A 12,368-nucleotide genomic window follows, 5' to 3' on the forward strand; every position below is an offset into this window, starting at 1 on the left:
AATTTCAAGGTTTTGATTTAATTTTTTTAAATTTGAATATATTGTGATTTTGTTTTTTTTATTCCCAGAGTTCAATTTTATAATTATTCAATGTTTCAATTTTTCGGATTTCGCAACCCAAGGACTTTTTAATTCTTTACTTTATCGTGTTTCTCGAGTTTTTTTTATTTGCATTATTTCAGTTTTTAGTATTTGGGATTTTGATTTTTTTTTCAAATCATGGAATATTTGTTTCTTTCAATTTGTTTTCAGATTTAAGTTTTCAACTTTTCATTTGTTTTGAATTTGTTAATTTATGATTTTTTTTGTTTCGTTTCATTTATTTTCTTTTCATTTTTGGTTTATTATTTTCGGTTTCTATTTAATTACGGAGTTTTGATTTTTAAGTCTATTGGATTTTTCAATTTTCAGTTTTTTTATTTCGGACTTTTCATTTTCAATTTAGAGTATTTGATTTTATTTTCAATTTTTTTTGGATTTACCAATTTTCTAAGTGTCTCATTCTTTGATTTTTACTTTTGAGTTTCGAAGTTCTTGATTTTTGAATTGTGTATTAGATTTCTAAATTTTCAAATTTTTTGTTTTTTTTTGTTGTTTTCTCATTTTCGGTTTTAATTTTCTGTTGCTTTTTAATTTCGGAGTTTTTATTTTTAAACTGTTCAATTTTTCCATTTTCCTTTTTCGAATTTCGAATTTTTCGTTTCTCATGAATTAATTTTATTTTTATTACTTAAGTCTTAAACTTTAGTTTTTTGGATTTCCCAATTTTCGGATTTTTGTTTTTTCCATTTTGTTGTTTCAAATTCGGATGTTTGTTGATTATTCATTTTCGGTTTTCAGTTTTTTTATTTCGAAGTTTTAATTTTTTTTGACTTCTCAATTTTCTGTTTTTTTTAAATCTGGGATTCTATATTTATATCAAGTTGTGTTTAAATTTTTGGAATTGTTTTTTTTATTTTAAGCTTCTATTTGTATTTTTTGTAATATAACAATATTTAAAATGTTTTGAGCTTTGCATGTTTCAATTTTCAATTATTAATTTTTTAATTTTTAGTGTTTTGGTTTTTTGTTTTTTTTTCAATTTGACAATTTTTATATTTTTTAACTTTGATTTTTTAGTTTTACGATTTTTTTAAAATGTTTTTTTTTCCGATTATTAAAGTTCAAATTTTTTCACTTTTTGTGCTTCTGTAGGATTTTTATACTTTTGGTGTTTCTAATTTAAAATTTTTCGAATTTTCAATTTCATTGCTTTGGAGTTTTTCAAATATTCAAATTTTGTTTTTTTTTTGAATTTTTGAATATCTTTTTTCGGAGCTTTTGATTTCCGTAGTTCTCAAAGTTCTTTATATTCTTAACATTCACAATTTTCTTTTATTCAGTAGTCAAATTTCTCTATTTTTTCATATTTCTCTATTTAGTTCATATTTTCAACTTTCTCAATTTTCTCATCTTACACATTTTTTTATATTCCCCAGTTTTCCTTTCTGTATTTTTCATGTTATTCAATTGTCTCCATTTTCTCAATTCTTTTAATCTTCTCCATTTTTTTCAATTTTCTCAATTGTCTCAATTTTTCTGAGTTCTCACAAAATTCTCAATTATTGTAATTTTCTCTACTATCTCAATTTTTTAATTCATACAATTATTTCCAAACTCACTTAATTTTGTTATTATTTTTTATATTTTAATTTTTTTTTTATTTTTTATTTCTGCAATGTTATCAATTTTTCTTCATTTTCTTGGTTTCAGCATATTTTTTTGAAATTTTTTTTAACATATTTAATCTTCTTAATTTTCATAATAATCAAATTCCCGTTTCTGAAATTTTTTGTTTTTTTAATTGATTCATTTAATCCTATTTTATTATTATTTTAATGTTTTCAAAATTCTGATCTCTTTACGGAAGTCGTTTAATTTTCTAAGTTTTAGAAATTTTAGAATTTTTTCAAGTTTCGGAATGTCTCAGTGATTTTAAATTCCTAACTTTGAAAAAATTCGAAATTAAATTTTTTTTATTTTTGGATTTTCTAAATCTAGGGGTTTTCTATTTTCGGAATATTTAATATTTCTAATTTTTAATTCGGGATTTTGTTTCACTTACGGATTTTCTCACCTTTTATTTCTTCTGACATTTTAAATTCTCGAAATTTTAGTTTCATGTTTTAAAATTTCAATTTCTGGCTTTTTTGCATTTTTATATTTAGCATTTTTAATTTGTAAAATTTTCTAATTTCTTTCAATTTTTGGATTTTTTTATTTTAACGAATTTTTCACTTTTATAAATGTATTTTTGGAATTATTTTTGATTCCGAAATTTTCCATTTACGAATTTCTTCATTTATATAATTCAATTTTTTTTTATTTTAAAATTTTTAAAATTTATTATTTTTCCTAATTTTTCATTCTGAGGAAACTGAAATTTTAAAAACCTTTCCCTTTGAAAAAAATAAATTTGCGGAGTTTTAGAGTTCAGGTATTATGAATTTTCGGAATTCTGAATCTTCGAAATTCCCCATTTCTTTTCTCTTCTTTTTTTCAATTTTCGGAATTTTCAATTCTCGAATTTTTTATTTTTTTATTCAATTTTGAAAATTGATTTTTTGCAATTTTTGGCAATTTGTATGGTCTTTTGTATATTAGAGATTTTTGAATGTGGATTTCAACCTTTTTATAAGTTCGAATTTTCATTCTTCGGAATTTTTAATTTTTGCCATTTTTATTTTGAGAAAACTTCAATTTTGATTTTTTTTTCAGTTTTCCAAATTTCCCATTTCCAATGTTTTCGGAATTTTTCAATTTGCGGAACTTTCAATTTCCGGCATTTTCAATTTTTGGGATTTTATCAAATTTTAAAAAAAACCCTCCTTTCCATTTTTTTTGTTATTTTTGCAATTTTTAAAATTTCTCAATTTTAGGAATTGTAATTTTTTTATTGTGTTTTGTTAATTCAATTTTCTTAATATTTAATTTTTAGAATTTTTATTTTCAAAATTTCAAATTTTAGTTTCTGAGTGGAGGAACCCTAAACTTCGAAGTCGAAGTTCCTCACCATATACCCTCTGAGTCAGTGCAGAGAAGCAATTAATATGTATATCAACTGCATTTGTTATGACGAAACATCCATCGAATCCAATATAATTCAGTAAATGAAATTGTTGTTCCGGAACTCTTGTAGTTAACATTTATTTCAAACAAGAATCTGCCAATTTGCCACGATCTATCACGGCTTTACTTCGCTTAACCTAGTCACATGAGCAAAATAAGGTCGCGATTGCCCGACAACTCTTGGAATAACACAGTCTATTCTTGGAATTCTATACACTCTATACGAGTTCAGTGAAATTGCAAAATTGTTCACTCACAAGATAAATGAAGGGCATAGCCTATCATGTGTCCAGATTTTGTTGTGTTCAGCCGTTATACGAGCAGAAAGGTACGACAAAGTGGTTACACAACACGACAGCGCTCGGCCACATGTTGGAGGTTAAGGTACACCGCTTCCATTCTTATGAAGGTGCTACAACACGGGTCGATTCTTGGACAGACCCAAAAGACGTGTCATTGTTCAGACGGGGAATTCAAATACTACCGGAAGATGGGAATGATGAAATTGCTTGATAAGTGTAGGAAGTAACCGATGTTATTTTTCACTATTTGATGTTCGAATCGCAGCTAATTGTATAGTACTGGTGAATTGCTACGCTGTTCACTATTCACTAAATCGTTCATGCTGTCAAGAGCCGCTAGTTTGCTTGTTGTTCTGAATAAGCAGTAATGCATTCAGCAAGCAATGAACCGTCAACAAGATTCAAAGACTCAAACCATCCAAGGATCAAAGAACGAAACAAGACTGAAAACAAATTAAATATCTTCGCTTTCAACGCTGTATCGCCATGCTCGATTTGATTATTAATAATCTCCGAGATGTACACATCACTGCACATCTTGGCCCCGCAGCCCATTTTCTGCACGAACGAAATTCATCCGTCGACTACTAAACATAGAAAATATGAATAATAATTAAGGTCTTATGTGTGCAGACCGTCCACTTTTTTTTCTCTCAAACAGCGAATTCTAGCTAATTCCTCATACACGAGAGCTGGTAGTTGTCGTCGCCCTGAAGCCTCAAAGAGTCTAGCAGTAGATACTCCAAAAGTGAGCGGGTGGGTGGGTGACTCGCACCCACACCCACTCGTAGTTACGTTGGCGAAATTCAAGAAGCAAAAAACACCCATAGAAAACTGTGCTGTTTTGTGTTCAACATCAGCCAGAGCCGATGTTGAATGTCCCTTTACTCCTTTACTCCTCCGAAGAGTGGATGTGTTTGCGGGTATGTTAGCTGCTCGTGGCCTCTTCATGTGTGCAGCAGGCCAGGAAGACTAATGCCCCAAAGGGCTTACGAGAGAGAGAGAGAGACAGAGCTTCTAGCTTCTTGTTGGATCGTTACCCGTAAGCCCGGGCTAACTAATCGTTGAGGGTGGGTGGTTTTGAAGGGGAGAGGGACGGTGTTGTGGGTGCTACATGTCTTCGGGTTCATCGCCTATGACATGATGATGGCATAAAGGCACCATTGCCTTTGCTCGCCCGTTTCGTGAAACGAAACGGGAATTGTGATCAATCGGAACTATTTTGGCGACTGCTTTGGCCACACACGAACGGTGGTGGTGGTGGTATCCTTTATTCTCTCCGCGCCTGGCCGTGGGTGGATGCTAGCAGCGAATTGAATTGTTATATTAAATTTAATCAGTATCCTAGCTACCCGAATCGCACAGGGAGAGCAAAGTCCAATAGGAGTGAGAAGCGGCAGCAGCAGCGAAAACAACAATAAAGGAACAAGTCGACATTCCGCCACAGCGAAAAAATGCTAAGGATTCGCTATTCCGTTGGATGAGGCTTCGGGGGGCTGCTATGGGCGAAGGGAAATGGGGGAGACAGGACAGAGTAGGTCGTTGGCTGTGAACGTGGCACCGGTTTTATATTCAGTCGGTCGGGAGATATTTGGAAGATAAGAACCACCACCGGGTCTGGGAGCTTCTTCCTTGGCGGGCGCGTGCGGATGACGTTTCCGCTCGAGTTCGAACATTCGTTACGGGTCGGCGGAAGCAGCGCGGACGTGGACAGCGACTCGAGTGTATGGTTTTGACTGCGAGATCTACTTATAGCGATAAGTTTGTTGAGGTGTGGGAGATTGTAAATTTGTTCTGCTGTCTGGCAAAAATCTCTGGTTGTGACGTTACGATTGATGATTGCTATTGAAAGACAGAAGGATTCAGTCAGAAACAAAAATCAATTGCAACTAATTGCAATTGATAATTCGAAACAAATCGGTGGTGACCTGGAATGGAAAAAAAGTGGAGCATGTCACCATTCGTGACGAAGGTAAACTTGACCGCCCCGCACCGTTTTAATAACAACGAACGAATGGGATGCCGGCAGACAAAAATTTTTCCCAGCAAATGTTGATTCATGCCGCAGCGATCCACTCAACGAAGAAGTTGTCGTCGTGTACCTTTCCTGGGAAAACTACACCGGGAGCAGCGTTGTCATTTGCTTCGGCGCAAATGAGGTCATGGCACGAGATTCTGACATCAAACGGGCCTGAGAAACTAGAATTAACAGCAGAGACGAAGGCAGGATTACGGTAGCTCAGCCAAACTCTGCTGGAATATCATTTTTTGCATTTTTTGAGGCATTTCAACCTTGCATATATTGGAAAGAAGGCGAAGCAAAAGGGGAAAATCTTCCATCGAAGCAGCCAATGAATTGAGCAGCCTTGCAAGATAAACACGACCGACCGTGTGCATTGTGTTTTTGGTTGACATTTAGCGAAACCGTCAGAAAAGCGGTGCAAATTCCTGCACATCCTTATTTAACCTCATTCAGTGTAGTGTAGAAGCACTGGTAAACGAAAATTCAAGTATTCTCTCGGTTTTTACGGTTTTTCGATTTGTGCAAAGTACGTTGGGACGTGAAGTGAAGAGGTTTTGAAAGTGGTGTATTTTCCGGAATAATGGACCGTGGAGTCGGTTAAAAACCGTGAAAAATAAAAAAAGCTGCCAAAAATCATCGTTGATATGATGGACGCACCGGTCAATTTTAACGAGGGTAAGTGAAAATGTGCATTGTGTTGCATGTATGATTATAGTGTTGTCATAAAATCTATACACAAAAAAGGGACTTAAGGTGTAACGGCTGATACTATTCAGCACTTTCGAGGATACTATTTTTTGAGTAGAGACAAAAGCCAGTGAGCATTACTGTAGACTCATATGAACACATCTATCTGTGAACGTTTGGAAATATTTGAAAGAGATAACCATCCAAAAACTGGATAAATCAGCTACAACCCATACAGACCGATCGCTATGCGACCGCATTGTTGACGTATTCCTTCTTTCATTCTTAGCCTCACGAGAACAATACACAAGCTGGCTAATTTGTTTCGTTTTTGTTTTCCAATGCACACACGGCCTTGTATATGCATCGCTATCGTTCTTCTTCTTTTCTTTTCGGGAAGATCAAGATATAAACTATCGCGGCGGTCTTTTCCGTAGCTGACACACAGCCACATGCGATTATACAGGGGAACTTCGATATAACGTACTCTCGTTATAACTTACACATTTTCAAAGTGTGAAGGAATATTTTTTTTCTGAAAGAACAATAAAGTATCTGTATTTTGATACTAAAACATGTTTTTCCTTTTAACCAATCCCGAAATACAACTGGTTTTGTGATTCCGAATTCTAAACGAAACAAGCTTTAATCAACAGTACGAAAGGAAACATCATGAGAAAGGCTGGCTTCGTCTTCTAGTTGAATTTATTCATTAACCTTACCCAGACAGCAACACAATAAAGTAAGGGGGTGTCCACATACCACGTGGACAATTTAAGGGGGGAGGGGGTTTTAATAATGTCCACGTGGATACGTAGGGTGATTTTGTCAAGTAAAACATTCAAGTTAATAGTCAAAATTGGATGAGATCTATTTACACGATTTTGTGAACTTCACACCCGCCCTGAGTACTCAGTATTCATCAAAAAAAAAGACTGAACTGCCTGAGAGTGCTGCTCGGTCAAACATCCATATTTTTTCATATGATTGAACCTTTTTTCCTGAAACGTGTATTTTGAAGGTAACGCACATGAAATAGGATCCATCAATTTATTCCAATCGATAATAGAGGGCCATTAAATCCGTCAGACACCCAATAACACAAAGAATGTTGGATGTTTGGTTTTCTTTCGAGATCTCTCAAGGATTTCTGAACATTGAAACGAACAACAAATTCTTCCATGAGTGTAGGAACCGTATCTCTGGAGATCTAGTTGTTCTTCATTGATGTCTGGTAATTTTTGTAATACGCTCCTTTTGTGTTGTCTGGAATATTCATGCTGCTACTGCTGGTTAATTAAAAGAAAGATTAATCCTTGATGCACATGAATTAGTAGATTGCTACAGATGTCGAAAATCACCGTTCATGAGAGACGAAACATCACGAAAAATACTACAATGCATGGACTACATATTAATCCATATCACGGAACCTGATCGGATTTGACATATCGCAATCCGAACGAGATACACTTTTGCATTCTGCATTTCAAGGTTGCAACATTTGCACAATCCGATAGGATTTTACTCGATCAGATTATCCTTAATAGATAGAGACACATATTTCGGACGTTTCTTCGAGCTCCGAAAAAGTAAAACAACGAATATTTTTACCATCCATTATATCACTATTTGTATCTTTCAACAATAAAACAAAAATTGAACGGAAAAAAATATATCCATAATTAAAAGCTGATCAAGTGAGGGGGTTCAAAGAAAAATTGTGCCATGGCGTACACGATTTCAGCCCTTCTGGTTATCTGAATCAAACAAATCGAACAGATTCTGAATCAGTATTATCGCCACTATCGCATGAACCTCGGACAAATCAAAAACATCTTTTCGACAAAATGGCAGAAATTTGAAGAAAAAAAATGATGTTTACAACATTTTTTTCAAGTTTCTTGATATTTATAAAATAGTAAAGTAACGAAATTATGGTTTTTTATAGGTTCATGCGATAGAGAGATGCATACAGATTGTATTCATATAAACATAGATCGGATAAGTAGAACTTATATCGTGTCAGCCAGTTTGAAAAAACATGTTTCAAGAAAAACGCGTTTGAAGTTAATTGTTATGGCCGTACTAAAGGGTATGTCACATCAAATTGCATCACGGAAAAAACGCTGTAGAAATTCGCCCAGTAGACCGATCGATTTGAAAATTTTAGACAGTAAAATAAAAACTATTAAACGACTTTTGGCATTTTCTTTTTATTCATACTTCGAGCCCAAGCCCGTATGCTCGCACCTTCCTCTTTACCCCGTCCATAAGGTTCTGTACAACGTCAGGTTGTAGTTTTTTTTGAACAGAAATCCATTTTCTCTTGAAGTCCGCCTCCGATTTGACAACTTTTGGGTTCTTCCGGAGGGCCTGCTTCATAATCGCCCAATATTTCTCTATTGGGCGAAGCTCCGGCGCGTTGGGCGGGTTCATTTCCTTTGGCACGAAGGTGACCCCGTTGGCTTCGTACCACTCCAACACGTCCTTTGAATAGTGGCACGAAGCGAGACCCGGCCAGAAGATGGTCGAGCCCTCGTGCTGCTTCAATAGTGGTAGTAAGCGCTTCTGTAGGCACTCCTTAAGGTAAACCTGCCCGTTTACCGTGTCGGTCATCACGAAGGGGGCGCTCCGCTTTCCGCAAGAGCAGATCGCTTGCCACACCATGTACTTTTTGGCGCTTGTGATCTTTTTCACTGACGGAGCATCCATTTTTGCCGTTCTTCACCGATTCCGGTCGATGGTTAGGTTCTCGAAGTATCGTTTTAGTACTCTGCTGACCGTGGATTGGACGATTCCCAGCATCTTACCGATGTCCCGATGTGACAACTCCGGATTCTCGAAATGAGTGCACAGGATTAATTCACGACGCTCTTTTTCGTTCGACGACATTTTTCCAAATTTACGAAAACTTGGCCAACGTGATCTATACACTCTTATCTGATTATAAGCGAAAGCTGAAGATATTAAATTTCTACAGCGTTTTTTCCGTGATGCAATTTGATGTGACACACCCTTTAGAATGGATATCGCATCACTAAAATGGCTATAATTTGGTAAATAATAATATTTTCGAAAAGTCTCTTCTATGGTATATTCTTAAATGTCTGAATTAGAGAAATATGAAGAAAAACATTGATTTTTTTTCATGTTTCTAGACTAGAATACCCTCTTAAAGAACGCAATATTGTGCTAATTTCAAATTCGATCGGATTACGGAATAAGGGTTTATTTTACCGAAAAACACTTGAAGGGACTTATCTCAATCTGCGATTCGTTTCATAAACGCAACGAAAATACATATTTGTAGCGAATTGTAAAGTGCAAATCATTAATAAGAATGTTGAGTTAAAAAAAAATCTTAGCAAGTAAATGGAACCCCGAAGCAGGTTTTCGCGTGAAGAAAGTTATGGCTGGGTCTGGTAGGACTGGGAGAAAATCTGTACCATGAGGTTCTACCTAGCAACTAGTTTCGATGAATTCCAACTAGTACTGCCAACAGCTGAACGTATTAAAATCAAAAAGGGTCTTTCTCAAGAGAGAGATGGCTGGAGACGAGTGAACTGATAAAGCTTAAAGACTCTATAATTCAACGCAACAACAACAACCACAGTCTCAATTCAGGTAGCGAGCGGACAACATTCTTTCTTGATGCTGAGAGGTTTTACAGAAATTATGCACGATACAAAGGAGAAATGGAAGAATGGAAAAAAAGGCAAACAGTGGTGCAATTTTGTTCGATGGGAGCATCGGTTCGATTTTCATGCCGTCGTCTGGCGGTGCAATAATGGTGTAGGGAAGCGAATATTTGAGCGCCTGTGATCGAACGTGTCATCTACCAACAATCTAAAACCATCTATCTAGATGAACCTGAGGCCCCCAAACTTTTTACTGAATAGTTATTTGAAATTCTTCGATGCGTTCTAGAATTATATCCGATAATTGATTTTTATAACTTTTTTATAACTTATTGGTGACTTTTCCGATCGATCATTTAATTTTATTAGGTTCGAGCATTGTTTCCGGGTTCAAAGTGAAATCAAAGTGTAGCGTATTTCAAGCCGTATATAATGAAGATATTATTCAGGTATGAGAGCTGTGTTCTTCGGTGAAAACTGTAGATGAAAGTTTGCTCCGCAACGGTTGCTGCTACCCAATAATTTTATTAAAGAATTCATTCTTAAATTTCAATGATTTTCGTTTTCGCCGGCAATAATTGGCAATAATGAACGGTATTTAAAAAAATTGTAGCTTATGATACTCAATCGGGAAGTTGGAAAAACATATAAATTGAAATGTCATTTATTGAGCGAATTTTGTATATCTATTTGAATAAAAATGATTTGGTGTTTGTTCATCACGATTTCACACGACAATGGAAGGACGGATTTGAATAATTATTTTAAAAATAGAAAAACTCAAAAAAGTATTGTAAGTATTGATATCAATTGCGTTTGAATGTGTTTGTTTCAATAACTAATTGGAGTTAGAGTGGCGTTCTCTATTAACGATCGCAAATATAGATCGCGTTCAGAAAACCAACTTAAGGGGGAAACATGAGTGTTCGAAATAATCTAAACCAAAAAATCAAACGTGGCCGAGACGAAGTTCGCTAGTATAATAATATATTTTCTGAAAGCATCCATTTTCGAAATTGTTCAAATTGAAGTTAAAAAAAAATATAAAAAATATATAAATAAAACAGGTTTTTGAAATGTGTGATAAATTATGTATGACCGCACATAACTCTCGAGAACGGGTTGTCTGATTTGATCTGATCTTAATTTGTTATATTCTCACCACACAAGGAAAATTTTTACGACAAAAAATAGAAACAAAATGAAAAAGATCGACTTTCATATGTTCTGCGAGGAGTTTGTCAAATTGTAACATGCGTTGGGGGATTTGAACAACGTGTTCCATTCTACGTAATAGAATAACACGTTTTTTTTGCGAAGCTTTGCAAAAATCTACAACGAAAAAAGTTGATGGGTCTGAGCCTAGGGGCACGGACGGGATCTTGACATAGGACTGTGATTGTGTGTAGTAATTGCATTTAAATTGAGTTTTTTTATTGTTCAAAATCTGTATTTTTTTTTCTCTTTTGATACATCAAATGGATGCCCTGGAAAAACCGTTTCCTGTATGTACTCGTATCCTTTAAACAGGTTAGATGACATAACGTGGTAGAATTCGGTACCGCATTCTGTTCAAAAATGTACACAAAAATACCATTGAAGGCATCACTACCCTTTTCTTCTGTTTATTCAATCATGCATAAGAAGACAAAAAGTCATCATGTATCATTTTTAAACACAAGTCTAAATAGTTAAGACCCACAAAAATATAAGCATGAGTCGAATCAATCTATGACTACAAAAATATATTATAGATAAAAATAGCATTAACTTCTTCGTTACCACGTTGTCCGGAACATTGTTTGTAATAACTTTATAGCCCTGTAAGATCGCGACTACTCAAGCTATCATAATCTGATTATGTGGGTAGCTTAGGGCGGGGCTAGTTGATCATATGGCGTCAGAGCGTCCAGAAAATTAGCGATCTATGGATGAAAAATAGTGAATTGCTGATACAAAAAAAAGCAAATTAGAAAAACTTTTCATTGAGTAGGTTAAAAAATACGGACATGGTTCCGATTTTGCCAAAAATCATTCACGTGTTCTAAAACTGGATGATAACTATGAAAAAAAATCGGCTCAAACGTGAAACAAAGGTTTCTGGTACGTATTAGCTTTGAGTGTTAATGAAAATCGCTTTTAAAATTATTTTTATTGAATTTTAATGAATATTCTTTTTCATATGTAGAGGGGCTAGTTGGTCACACAAATTGCTCGTTTGAGAGCAACCCATATAAAATTTCCGGATATGCCTTGTTTCATTACGCAAGCTATAAATAAATATAGAAAACATATGTTTTACTGCTAAACCCAGTGTATTTGAAACGAGACAACCAACACACAAACCATTTGCAATATAATTGTCATATTTATATTTTTTGCTGTAAAATTTTAATTAAATATAATAAACGCTAACATTGAATATCAGAACTCACAATAATGCATTGAGTAATGTAGCATACCTGGAGGCTTTTTCTATATACTTTGGGGCGAACGGTACAGATGTCATCAAAACAAATACAAACAAAAATGCAAGCGGTTGTGCGTCGCAGGGATGCCAGGTGATTTTTTTTTCAAAAGTCTTGACATGCTCCGAGAAAATGTCTT

General features: G+C 34.8%; 2 protein-coding genes across 2 annotated transcripts in view; one reads left to right on the forward strand and one right to left on the reverse strand.

Moving 5' to 3' along the window:
• The window catches only part of LOC129762894 (glutamine-dependent NAD(+) synthetase), a 163,189-nt gene that overhangs the window by 43,559 nt on the left and 107,262 nt on the right, over positions 1-12,368 (reverse strand). The gene's annotated exons all lie outside the window — the stretch shown is intronic.
• LOC129762892 (cytosolic carboxypeptidase Nna1) overlaps positions 5,003-12,368 on the forward strand; it is a 114,298-nt gene continuing 106,932 nt past the window's right edge. The window contains exon 1 of the mRNA XM_055761483.1: positions 5,003-6,108. Within this exon, the coding sequence (XP_055617458.1) occupies positions 6,078-6,108 (31 nt within the window). The 5' untranslated portion in view covers positions 5,003-6,077. The remainder of the gene's footprint in view (positions 6,109-12,368) is intronic.

Source organism: Toxorhynchites rutilus, chromosome 1, assembly GCF_029784135.1.
Source record: "Toxorhynchites rutilus septentrionalis strain SRP chromosome 1, ASM2978413v1, whole genome shotgun sequence".
Classification (NCBI taxonomy): Eukaryota; Metazoa; Arthropoda; class Insecta; order Diptera; family Culicidae; genus Toxorhynchites; species Toxorhynchites rutilus.